Source organism: Myodes glareolus, chromosome 1 (genome assembly GCF_982192425.1).
Source record: "Myodes glareolus chromosome 1, mMyoGla1.1, whole genome shotgun sequence".
Taxonomy (NCBI): domain Eukaryota; kingdom Metazoa; phylum Chordata; class Mammalia; order Rodentia; family Cricetidae; genus Myodes; species Myodes glareolus.
The window spans coordinates 119894438-119908589 of NC_142026.1; the positions used below are offsets into that span (position 1 = coordinate 119894438).

At 38.2% G+C, this 14152-nt stretch overlaps 1 protein-coding gene across 4 annotated transcripts in view; it reads left to right on the plus strand.

Annotated features, from left to right (window-relative positions):
- Adgrg6 (adhesion G protein-coupled receptor G6) overlaps positions 1–14152 on the plus strand; it is a 131158-nt gene that overhangs the window by 71652 nt on the left and 45354 nt on the right. For 3 of the 4 annotated variants that reach the window (XM_048424972.3, XM_048424969.3, XM_048424971.3), the window contains exons 5-6: positions 7926–7994; positions 10159–10242. In XM_048424972.3, the coding sequence (XP_048280929.3) occupies positions 7926–7994; positions 10159–10242 (153 nt within the window). The remainder of the gene's footprint in view (positions 1–7925; positions 7995–10158; positions 10243–14152) is intronic. The other variant, XM_048424970.3, reaches the window with a different exon arrangement.

Genomic DNA, 14152 nt, shown 5'->3' on the forward strand with positions numbered 1-14152 from the left:
AATTCTCAGGTGCTGGTTTCACACATTTTAGTTAAAGAGAGAGCTATTATTCAAAAGAATTCATATGTGACATTAGAAAATAATCCTTTAGACTAAGGTTTGGCAAAGTGGGAGGACTCATTGCAGACACCTTGCTAGATAAATAACATTTTATAGCAACACAGCTATGTCCACAGAGTTATATACTTTAAGTCACTGTGATTAAGCTAACAGGGCCAATTTGTTCGATACTGACAGATATGGCATGGCCCACCATCTTAAAATATTTGCTGTCAATTCCTTTAAGTCCAATCATCCTAAAATATTCCCCGTTGATTTTCATGAGCAAGTTTACTGAGCCAGAAACTAGCCCAAAGATTCACAAAGAGTTGTTGAGACTCGCACTGTGAGCAGCAGCGGGAAAGACATCCAGCTGTAGGAAAGCAAGTCCCTGTGCGCCCTTACACTTGGGAGGGGCAGACAGATTGATATGTGCCTCTTTGCCTGCATTCGTTCCACGTTGTGAGTTTTGGTGGTGACATTATTTCTAACATCAAAAGATTAGATTTGCCATAAAATAAGTGATTTGATTCTTTGGGCAACCACAAATACCTGGTTGGTATCTCTGCATGGATGACACCGCCAGAGATGAGCTGTGGCGACTCCTGTTGAAGAGGCTTAGAGTTCACCTCAGCCTTCACCAACTTTATATCCTCTCTCTCTGGTTTGTTTCTTCCTCTTCAGGCTTACGTTCTCACCCTGGCTGCCATTTAAGTGTGCGGATCCCAATTTAGACCGCTCCTTTTGCTCTAAATAGGAAGGAAAATGAAGGGTAGAAAAACACATTAGCTACTGAGGTAGCTAATTTACTAACACACCCATCATTAATTCATACCTAGCAACCTCTCCTTTTAAAAAATATTTAATTAATTAGTACTTTTTTTTGGTTTTTCAAGACAGGGTTTCACAGTAGCTATGGAGACAGACCTGGAACTTGCTCTATAAACCAGGCTGGCCTCAAGCTCACAGTGATCTGCCTGCCCCTGCCTCCCGAGTGCTGGGATTAAAGGCATGTGCCGCCACTGCCCAGCAATTAATACTGTTTTTAATTGACAACGTTGTTATGTATTCATGTTGCATGATGTTGGCTATATGCATTGTGAAGTGGCTAGTTCAACTTAGAGCATCACACTTTGTCATTTCGTCATAGTGAAAAGATTTTAAGTCTTCACCAACTCCCTTTTAGTGTTTTTCATCCAAGGAAAGGAACTCAGAGACTGGTTATACTATCAGCACGTTCTAAGCAAGTTTAAACACACATTACATCACTTTCAACTACAACCCTCGTGCATAATAGTAGATCCTTCCGCTGGTAAAGGCCAGGTGGCCACTTCTGCCCTCCAGGCCCTGTGAATCACCATTCTACTCTGTTTCTATGATTTCAACCTCTTGGGATTCCACACATAAGCCAAATCATGCATTCCTTCTATTTTCTTAAACACCACCTTTGAGGTTCTCTTCTTAAGATTACCAGAATGTATCAAATGCATGCTCACATATCAGCAAGTCATCTGTAAGTCTGCAAATGATTCCATCATAAGAGCAGCGCAGTCTTACAGACTCGATGTATTTGAGTCTCGTTAACTTTATAGCTGTCTTTTTAACGTCGCAGGGTGACCCATTCCCTGCCCCTCCTCCCCTGACCATATGTGCCCAGATGTCTTGCCGTGCATGTCAGTTGGATTGGTGGGAGAAGGAATTTCCTGCTACTTAATCATCAGCCTGGGGCTCAAGAATACAAGTCACTTATGAACGGACAGGAAATACTTGTACAAAGATTGTATCTCGGCCACATTGGTTGAACAAAACTTCAATAACCAAGAAAAATAAAGTGTATCCTATTAACATTTTAACCTCCTCCCTCCCCCAGAAAATATTGTGGCTTGCTGTTTATGGTCATCATAATTCCACACGTTTTCAGTGAGTACAGTAACCAATGGGAAAGTGCAGGCTCATTCCTTGCATTCCAGTAGACTGGCAATGTCTGCCAAGTATTGACCATTCTAGTATCCACTTGTGTGGATTTTCCATCTGTGTGTTGCTGGAGAAATTATATAAAGGAAAAGTAAGGGGGTTAGACAGAACAGATTACATTTAATATATAAGTATGCTGTCTCTTATCTCACGTATTAAATATAAAACCAATGTCATTAGTAACTGTTTCTGTAATTTTATAATCACACTGCTTTGTTTTCCTATATTTTTCTAAGTGTTTGGAGATTACCTCTGAATTAAGAAATTTTTTTTCGGCTAGTTCATCTTTTTAAAATCAAGTCAGTCTGGTCTGTTCTTTACCAATACAAATGCAGTAGCATTGATAGTGTTTTTTTTTTTAAAAAAAAACATTATAACATCTTTCTTTTTCCTAGAACAAATTTCAAACATATCCAGTTTTATGACCCTCAGGAACATGTCATTTCCTTTGCTGACCCTTTAATTATAGGCACAAGTATTTGCCTGGGTTGTGATTACATTTAAGACATTGGCTGATGCCCATCAATTTTCACAAAGAACGGACAGTACTTTCTCTCTGGTTTTATTTACTTAACTGATTGCTACTCTTTCCTGAGGAGTGGTGCAGTGTAAGTCAATGAACAGCGAAGTTCGAGCAAGTTACATTTATTTATCTTGCGTTTCTAAAGCACTTTCATCTCTCAGTCATTGTGGATGAAGAAGATAGAGATAAGACACAAGTTCCAAAGTCCCCAACTTGGTTGTTACTCTTTTCTAAAGATTTATGAATTTTTCTCTGGACTTTAGGACTCTCTAAAATTTTACTCCTGATCACTAAGGTCCCATTACTCTCTAAATACCATCCTTTTTATAATTAGCTACTTAATAAACTGCAGTCCTGGCCTTCACAGCTCGGAAATTCAATTGCTGGTCCTTCGTTTCATGCACAACAAATGACTGAGTTCATCATTGTTAGATTATTAGATCATTTTTAATTGAAAATATAATCACTTTATCATAACATCCCATTATTCGTAGAGGGTGCTCAAACTCATTATGAGCATAGGTGATCTTCAGAAATAATTTTAAATACAAAATAATGATAAATGTCATTAAAAAACTGAAATAGTGACTCAGAGGACCTGAGTTTGGACTTTGGCACAAAGTCAAAAAGCCTATAATCCCAGCAGTAAAGGGGCAGGGACAGGAGGGTCTCTGGGTCACACTAACCAAGTAGTGTAGGGGAATCAGTGAGACCCAGGTTGAATGAGGACTCTGCATCAAATGATAAGAGAGAAAGCGGTCCAGGAAGATACCGGGCGCCAACTAAGTGGCCTTCATACACATGTGCACATAGTTGTGCAAACCTGCATATACGTGAACATACACAACACAGTACAAAAGGAGGGAAATGTTTAAAAAAAACATAAAATAAGTTTATAATACATTTACTTATGGAAAATTATGAAATTCATCTTAGTAACAACAACAAAGAGAAACTTGGGGAGGATTATATTTTTCTCAATTGTTTTCAACTTGCTGTACTATTTTGATAAGTATTAATTAGGCTGTGAGATACGCTGCTGGCTACACGTCAATGAGTGCTAACATGACTGGGCAAATGGAGTGACTCCTGTCAGGATCCTTCCTGGCTGGGAGAAGAACAGTGGAACGAGGAGCCTGAACCCCTTTGGTGTTTTGTTTTGTTTTCAGCTGTCCTTTTTCCTTTTTTGAGACAAGATCCCTAACTGATTTGTTCTGAAGGTCCCTATGGATCCCTTTGATGGGTTCTATCTCTCTATCTCCCGGGATGCATGCTACCGTACCAGCTTCATGCAATGGGACTGGAAGTCAAGGCTTCATGGGTTGGGTCTTGTCTAGTAGTCTCCTGATTGAGCTGTAAACCCAGTTTTGATGATTCATTTGTAAGATTTTTTTTTAAAAAAGAAAATAAAACGTGACTCTAAATTTTGCTGTTAGGTAATAAGCTTTAAATACCCTTAGGGGACTCAAAAGCCAGACCCAAGCAGAGGTCTCTTAAGCACCACTGATGACTTGATGGCAAGAAACCAGTTTGCCTCTGTCACAGTCTCCCAGCTGTAAATCTGTAAACCTATAACACTGGGCAACAAAAATGCAAATGAGTATAAGTGTTATGTTTGTGTATGTTTTGGGTAATGTTTGTGTAAGTGTATGTTGTGTGTGTGTGTGTTGTGTAATGTTTGTGTAAGTGTATGTTTGTAATGTTTGTGTATGTTTGGGGTATTTATTCAGTTACTTGAGATGGTGTTTTGCTATGTTCACCAGACTAGCCTTGAACTCCCGGGCTCAAGTCATCCTCCTGCCTCAACCTCCTGAGTACATAAACCTACAATGACATTTCCCCATACTCAGCACTATTTACTTTTTGTATTTCATGTATTTGTTTACATAGTACAAGGTATTTGTAATATGAGATTTCCTTTACCATTGTTATTTCCTTCTAATTAAATCATGGTACTTGCTTTTATGCCATTTGCACATAAAAATATTTCAGATGTAATGTCTTTTGCTCTCAAGATCATAATGCAATGGTATCTATCTATTCAGTATTTATACAACACTAGTAATTTGATAAACTTGACCTTCCCCTAGAAGAAACAACTTATTAAAATATTCAGAAGCAAGTGTTTATAATTTCTTCTGAAAGGAAGTCACAGATTGAAATGTATACAATGACTCTGATAAAAACGGTCAAGATCTTGCTCTAAATCATGGTCCCTCAGCCGATGTTTCCCCATATTCCCACCTCTGAGTTCCTAGATACACTAGGGTGGAAATGTAGTTAGCCTAGAAACTTCTTTCCCACAACATTGTCCCTTATCTCTCTTTGTCTTGGAGAGATACCATATCAGTTTCTGAAGCCTCTAAGGAGCCCTGGACTGCCAGCATTGTGTGTAATCTGAGAACTACGGGAACCTCATCCAAGGGACTCCACTGTGCCCTGTTACAATGGCTGAGATTTCTCCAGTCACATGAGTCTGATAGGCTTGTTAGTTTTCAGAAGTCCTTGCTAAAAGTGACTGTAGAAGTGGGGGGTCTGAAAAAAAATGGACTTGCACAAGGGGCACCAAACTCTGAAGATAAGTTCCCCCTCTATCTCTGCCCTCCCTCAACTTTGCCACATCACGTGCCTTTCCCAGGGCACACGCTTGCTTAGGTTTTCAGTTCAAAACTCCCCCTTCCTATCTCTGCTTCCTTGCAGAACCAGGCTTCCTCCTGCCACATTCACTCTCCAAAAGCTGCAGTCTGACTTTCATTGTTCCCACGAGACCGACACTGATTCCTGTACAGAGGAGTTCAGAGCTTTTCAGACTTTATCTCTTCAACCTTTCGGGTCCACTCACTGTCGCCACCCCCTCCATACAACTTTTGTTACTTAAATTCTGTGAAGCCACCTTGACCAAGGGCTGCTTTTATCCCCTCAAATCTCTGCATTGGAAGCTTAAATATAGCAATAGCTAAAGTTTAATCTGTTCTCTCCTTGAACCCACACTCGGGTGAACACAATCTCATTGGTACCATTTGTTGACTGGTCCCCCTTACAGAAAGACAGCTTCTCACATGTGAATTATAGATGCCCTACAGGCAAATGGCATCCCTTGCCAGACATAGCAGAAGACAATCCACGGTCTTTCTGTTTTCTTTCTCTATTTGCGATGTCACCATGCCTAGTTTCTCAAACTGGAAACCAGCAAAGTGTTCTCCCTCCTTCCCTTTCTCTTCCTCGTTCCAATTAGTCACTGAATCTTTCACAATCTCTCTTCATATTCTTTGTGTCCATCTCTCTCTTTCAGTCTATCTTCTCGAGACATGTGAAATCAAACCTGAATATTTAATATTACTTTACCTTCTTGCATCTTCCCACATCAAAATTGCTATTTTCAAACCACAGTCTGTAGTCTTACCAAGCAAACTATGTTTATTCCAATTGCTTTTTAAAAAAAGAGTTTAGGCTAAATTTAGCTGCCATTCATACTGGGATTAATTCATTCATAATTTCCTTAATGAAGCTTGAGCATGCATCTACTGTGTATGGGATTCGGCATTAACGGCCTCAGTGTTCCAGCTGTTTGTATTCTAGAAGGTCTTGCACATGCTGTGCTGGCATCTATCTGATCATTCCCACACTTTTGTAATTACTCTAATATAGTAGTGCAAGAGTGTGCACTCCCAGATCTCTCCAGTACCACACAGGCATATGTCTTAGAAATCCTGTGGCCTCAGAGCTCTTGCCACCTCAGTACCTGTGTGCTGTATTTCCTGTTCATTCTTCTCACCAAGCTGATGTCACAGCTTCCTGTTGGCCACTACCATGGTTGACACTCTTCCCTAGGTACCTTGGCGTATGTTGCAGTGAGGCTAGCGTCTCTTGGTGTCTCTGTGAAAGTCGACCTGGTGGCAGGAGTTTTTCCTCCACATGGCATCAACTGTAGGTAAAGTGTCCATCTTTGTTGCAGGAATCCACGAGGTAGTTCTTGCCAGCAAATATCACATCATAGACCTGCCTGAAGGGCTGGTCCTTTCTAATGTACTAGAATTCTTTCCATGAGCCAGGAGCTTGCGGCATCTCAAAAGGAGGAAACCATACATCTCTAGATGCCGTTAAACTAGATGCTTTCTGTTTGTGTCTATCACTTACCTAATTAAACATACTTTGTGAGCTCATGCACCTGTTCTGACTTCACATATTTTTTCCCATGGAAAAACTAGACAAATGTTTAAACATTTGAATGAATTCACTACTACATAAATGTTTTTCAAAATTAGATATATAGTATATATGTATGATGTATGTACAATGTATATCTTTGAATTAATTATATCTTTAACCAAATGCCCTATTATTTGCAATAAGTTAAGCCCATAGTTATCCCAGGAAGATTCAGAGCAACACAGAGCATCATTAGATGCTCTCATTAGTTATGCTAGAAAGAAATCAGATTATTGTCTCTTTCTTGTTGAGGAGGAATCGGGGTCAAAAGAAATAGGACTGACTTGAAATCACAGAAAGATGTCAGAGGCTGCTTGTTTCCTGGTCGCCCAGACTCCATAAATAATCACACAGTCACACAGAAATCTGTATTAATTGCAATACTGTTTGGCCAATCACTTAAGAGCATTTCTAGTTAGCTCTTGCATCTTAAATTAACTCATTTATATTAGACTATGTATCACCAAGTGGCTGCCCCTTACTGGGTAAAGTTCCATCTATCTCCAGAGGGACTACATGGCTTCTCACTGACTCTTCCTTCTCTCTCTCTCTCTCTCTCTCTCTCTCTCTCTCTCTCTGTGTGTGTGTGTGTGTGTGTGTGTGTGTGTGTGTGTGTGTGTGTGTGTCTTTCTCTCTCTATTTCTTTCTTTTTCCAGCCTGGCTATATTCTGTTAAGTCATTGGCCAAAAGCAACTTTATTTTTTTAACCAATAAAAGCAACACATATACAGAAGGACTTCCCACACCAGAAAGGTATTTCTGAAATTGCAGAGTTTAGACATGAACCAAACTTTGCATTTTATGAGTAATTAATATTATCCATGTACCCTGAGTATTCTATTATTTTATTAATATGAATTGCTACCTGAGTTTCATAGTTTGTTATTCAAAAAGGCCCCAAAAGTTTTTACACAAACTTAAAGGGACAGTTGTGCTTCTTTCCTTTCATGTGTCAATGACTGAAAATTAGAGCTCAAGATTTTGAGAGCAATGCTAATTCTTCAGTTGTGTATTTGAAGAAATTAAGGTAACCTTACAAGACCTTTCATGTTGGAACACTGTTGGTTGACTCTCTGAGGACTGTTTCTGTCTTACCAATTACATGATTCATAATATTGACTCTTTGGATAATATCAGCAAATCACAAGTTAAATTTGGATATGTTTCTGTGTTGACCTAGGTTCCTACCTGGTCCCTCTGCCCGCAGCTGAGCTGACGAACTGTTCAGATCTGGGGACTCTCTGTCAAGGTAGGAAGTCGATGTCTCTTTCTGAACCTTTTTTGTGTTCTTATGCTTGCCATTTAGGGATGATGATGTTGTCAGTGCTTTAGTTTGTATCTTAATTTTCACCTGGAAACACAGAAACAGCAAAACAGAATATCTGGGTGTTTTTTGCTATGCGAGTGCACACTACCGGTGTGCACAAATAATGTTGTCAGGACATAATGGCCACATTGGCCGTATTTCCATAAAATGCATTTTTCTAAATGTGAATGGTTATATATTGTTTGAATGGATTGGTTTCATTTCTCCACATCTTTCTTTTCAAGATTATTGCAAGTGTCTTGGATATGCAGTTGTGCAGTATCTTGAAGAAGTGCTCATATCCATAAATTGATAGAAAAGCTTATATTGAATATTTAGATAAGATTTGAAGATAAGACCAATGGGGTAATCTGTGTTATATTGTATAACTTGAATCTTTAGATCAAAATGGTTAAAGTAATCTAGTGTTAATATTACTATGTTATTTTGATTGATTAATGATTATATATTAGATATAATTGTTTTATGTACTAAGTAGTTGTATGCTAATAATATAGTTACATATGTATGCAATATATAACAAAAATATGTTGCTTAAACTTATCATTGCTCTTTCTAATTTTTGTGAGCAGTTTTTATCCATTGTCATGCTAATTTCCTCTATAAAAGTAGCATTTTCTATGTCCCACATTAGAATCATGGGTATGCCTTCCCATAGAAGGTGGCTTTGTTAAAAGGATCATGGCACAAAGGCGAAAAATTGAAAGCAAGGTCATGCAAGTAGAATTTAGGCTCATTGCAGTCTGAGGGCAGCCAGGCAGGGCAAGGAGGAAATGCACTATTTTTGGATTTCCCTTCTAAGATAACATGAATATTATTACCAATCAATTCCTCAAGAAAATGACATTGTTTTTTCCCATTAACTCCATGAAGTTATGAAATAGTTTTGTAAAAACATACCAGAAGACCTTTGATCTAAAGGTTTTGAAAATTCATTAATTTTTTATTATTTTAATAGAAGTATCTAAAGAACTCATTCTGTGGACCAAAGGACCAGAAACTCAGCATTCTCCTCATGTAATCCCCATTTTTTCCTTAATGAGCATAAATATTTTCATGATGCATTTGCATTAGGGTGAGAACAATTATTCCCAGTTTTGATTTACAGAAAGGAAAACTGTTCCCATTCTTAAGTTTTTATATTATTCTAGAATGGAAAATCATTGTCACTGCACACATTTTTGCATCAAGGGGTTCAGTATTTTCTCTGGTGCCTCTGGAAGGCGATTCTTTGGATCACCTCTTCACTGTTTTATACTTAAGTAACAACTAAAAAGATGTAACAGATAGTCATTGTACACATGATTATGCTCCAACACAAATACATCCATAAGATAAACTGAAGGACAGCTGTGTGCTTGGTTCATTTTCTTCTTACAGAGGCGTACAATCTCCAAGAAAGAAACTGTCAAAGCAATGCAAAAGGATTTCTTGTTTGTGCATTTTCAAGTATCAGACAAACAGCTTAGCCACAGGACTTATTAAATGCCTCCCTTTAAGGGTTGTCCTTATGAAATATTTCTCAAACACTACTACTGTTTGTGAAGCTTCTAGGGCCTCCAAATGATTGGATTAGTCCACGCATATCATCACCTTGTTTTTCATTTATCTTTTCAAGGAGAGATACATTTTATTTTGCCATTTTATTTCTCTTGTCTGTGTATCAGTCCAGACTGACTTAGTTTAGATAACTTCTAAGATGTAAATTTATGCAGATTGCCTGCTTTTAACTTTTTTCAGTGGTCTCTAGGAACTGGTTTCTGGAAAGAGTTAGTAATTTCCCATGTGATTACCAGCCTCTCAATTACAGATGTAGGTACAGAATCCACTGTGTTTTCTCCAGTCCCTCTGTGTCAGATCTGGGCCTTTGTGCAATGTAGCACCAAAGCCATGCAAACTGATTCTTAATGTACCATAGAAAGCCTTGCTTCATTTTATGCATTATAAGCTTTTAGTCTACTGTGTTAGTAGCATGACATGGTTTGAACTCTTTTGTGCATTTTCATATAGTAGCTGTAGATTGCTTGTCTGTATTAACTGTTTTATGCTCCTTTTAAAATTGCATCTTTCTCATCTTTATTGCCAGCTACTGTAAACCCTCCTAGTACTACACCACCCACTGTCACCACTAATATCCCTGTTACTAACAGAACCCATAAACCAAAGAATGGTAAGACTCATTTGGTAAGATCCTGTGTGTGGTGTGTCTACAGTGTGTAAAATTGTATTCTGAGAATGGAAATACAGGTTGTTCCAGCAAAGTTCTGTGATTGGCAACACGTGGTTTATTAGCACATCCAAAGACTAGTAAAACAAACATCACCGTGTATTGAGTCCCCGTTGAACCAATAGAGCCGAGTACTTCTTTTCTTCACTCTGAGCTATTTTCTTTCAGAGATTTTAAGGAAAAGATATTTAATCAAAAAGAATTAATCTTCACTATAATACATTCGAGAGGAGAAAAGGGGTGCTTTGCTTTTTATAGTGTTTTGTCAAATTAGGACACCTGAGGAACTTTCTGTTTGTTTGAGAACTTGGATTTCTCAGTGCACTCCAAAGGGCAGCAGACTAGAGAGTACAAGAGTTCCGCCTGGGGAAACAGGTTTCTATAGGATGCTATGATACAAGAAACCCGGTTCTTGGCATTTAAGTTTTCATAGACGTCAGCTCTGTGCTTACACACTTGTGAGATTTGTATCGGTGGTCATGGCAACAGTTTGCACCTTTTTCTCACTTCTTGAAGAACACTGGTCAGGATGGGTTATCGATCAAGTTACCAATCAGTTTGGGGGTGCTTTTGCTGTACTGGGACTTAAATGTGTTCCACACATCAAGCAAGTGCCCTAACTCTGAGTTCCACTTAGAGCCCCAATTTTTGAATGATAAAATTTCAAGTAATTCCAGCATTTCCTGCCATCTTTTTCTTTTATGATTTTCTATTAGTAGTAACCAAAATGCTCAACTGTGGTAGCTCTATCTTGTAAGAAGCCAGTAGAGGGAAGCCAGGTGGACCAATTCTTTCTTTAATTCTGTCTCATATATGGATTAACATGTCTAGCTGTTTGCTGTTTGAAGTTAGTGGTTTCAGTTTCTTATAATATGGACACATTCTAATCAAGTGATTGCCCCATTGCCTTCAACAAAGTAATATTCTCAAATATGAGATACTAGAAGCAAAGGGATTTTATAAAATCCAGTCCTGTAGCTTGTAAGGTTAAAACATTTGTAATGTATCACCAGAAACCCAAAACCCAGGGGAAAATAAACCCATATAGTTTACTTTTATTCTTATATCTTTAGAGATTACATGAACTTTCTTTATAAGGACATTCACATTGGAAGTATGGAATATTTTACATGAAACATGGATATACATTTTGTTATGGTTATAAGGACATCAATTCAAGGAAATGCTTCTGGTTATTCTGCTCATTACACCACAGATATTTATGATTCTGGCACCTCCCCCTCCCCCACAGCAAGCAGCAGCAGTGTTGGGTTCCAGTGCATACTTGACATGGACTCCTGCCATCAGATGGGAATATTACAATTCTAACTAAGTATTTCCCTCTTTGTCTGAGCACACAAAGAGCCTCTGTCGTGCTCTCCCTTCAGAACTGGCACATCCTCTGCTGCCCAAGAACATTGACATGGGTGCTTCAGAGCCCGTAACTTGGTGGACTGGAGCTGTATTCGCTGATTCATGCGGGGTCTAACACTCTTGAAGGGAGCCTTGTTCAGACCATCCATCTCTGCGTCATAACCTTCATTGGAGTTCAACAAAGCAGGCAAATATTACAGTCCATTAAAATGGTTTATCTCAACCACACTAATAAAGAAGAAGCTAATTCAGATGACTGTTTTGATTAACATATAATTTTAGCCATTAAATATTAGGTCACCGTGTGGTGAAAATCATCTCAAACTTTTGTGCTCCAATTATTTTTTATCCCCCTAGCAATTGTTTACCATGGTCTCTAGCCATGTGCTTTTCCAATGACTGACTCATTCTTTATCTGTACTTACATGGGATTTCACTATTATATAATGAAACCATAACTACAGAAATAAAAACTTGAAATAAATGCAGTGCCACAGTGTTCCACAATTATCTCTTATATTCTACTGGTTTGCTGAGGCCTCACCGTCTGAGCCTTTCATTATCTTTTCTAAAAAGTAAGTAGCAAAGTACTGCAAACAAAAAATTCAAATAAGGTTTTCCCCTCTGTCCAAATTTAAAACGACTGAGATTTTTTCCACTATAATAAAATCACAGTTATGTCATGTCGCGGAGTCTCCAATGCCAGTCACATGGTACCAACAACTTCTTACTCTTTGAGAAGCTGGTACAGTAAACATGCTCAGGCCAGCACCTGATGTATTAGTAAATCCTATTTCTCCATTGTCTGGAAGATTGGGAGAACTGTCAAGTCTATTATCTGTCTTATCCAGTTCCCTTAACTCTCGGCTATCAGAATTTTACTGAGTTTATCAATAATAATCTACCAAATATTAAGAGAAAGAGCTAGATCGTTTGACGATCAGATTTTCTGACTTGTTTTAGCAACCAAATTGGTTCTGATTGTTGTGCCATGATCTTATTTTTCTTTGCAAATCTCACATTACATTCCTCACATTACATACCACGAGAGTCATCTTTTAGGCAACTTCTCGCAGGTGTTTCAGGATGTCATGGACTTCTAGATGTCCCCACAAATAATGAATCTTTGCCCAATCTCCTTGGCCTTCCCCCAAGTGCTCCTGGAATAATGATTATTTTCATTCCTAGTGATATTATCTGTGCTTGCATCAACACCAACCTTACTAACTGGTGAACTTCTATGATCTAGGCACATGCAGCCCAACTTAGTATTAGCTTTGTTGGTCCTCATTATTGTGGAAATCCTGTTCACAAGTTCAAGTTGCAATGTTCCTTCCAATTTCTCATGTGTTTAGCTAGTCAGATAACAAATTCGCTTGCGGGACCTTTGTGTGGGTCCAGCAGTCATTGTAGGTTTATATGCCAGATGTCTTAAAGAAATGGGACACGCAAAGGCAGGCAGGTTGCCATTCATAGTATAAATGCAGCTGACCTGACTGCCTTTTTGTCAATTTGGAAGAATAATGTGAAATCTAAACAACATTTTGGATTTTAATTTGTCTTTTAACCAAAAACATTCAATTTCATCACCTCTATCCTAGGTTTCATTAACTTTGGAGATAATTTTTGTATTCCTCAAGGAACTTAGATAGTTGACGGGAGACCTACAGTATGAAATACTGCTTAATACCATATCTGCAATAGCTCTTTGAAGTTTTATAGGACTGGAAGAGGTATTTGACAGGAAATTAAATATATACATACCTATTTCGTCAGCTTCCTCCTCCTCCTGGTTAAGTCTATCAGAGGGTCTTCTGGTCTATATGAAGTTGTTGGAACAACATCTTGAGTTATTCCATGATGATGCATGAGGATGCATGAATATTTGTGGATGACTATGATACAATAATATCATTTTCTATCTATAGATGACCTGCTGCTCTGATAACATGGGGGAGCCTAGACATTTCCCCAGTAACAATGTTTAAGCAAATTAATTTAGCAATTAAAAATCCCTGTCACCAGCCCACCAGTAGACATTCATGGGTATTTTATTCCTTTGGCTCCTTTCCTGTGTATCACATAATTACCCATTGAATACATAGTAACAAGCAGGGCCCACTAAATTTTAACTAAGTTGGTAATTCTGTGGTTTCTGAAAAGAGACTAATTCCCCATAACCCAAAAGCACCTGTAGTATGAGACACTAGTGAGACACTAGTTTATTTGATATATTAATCTAGTTCCAACTTTCATAAACAGTGCTAAAATGTATTAAGGTCATCTGATGCTGAATGTCTCACTTTCTGAAAGCAATGAACTGAAGAAAAAAAGTGGGGCAGGCAATCTTTAAAATTGAAAGAAACTGGGCTAAATATTTGGATGTTTCCATAAAATTTCAGAAATGTCAGTAGTTAAAATATTTACATTTTTACCATTTTGTAGTATGTTCAAGCTAAGAAAAAATGACTTATATTTA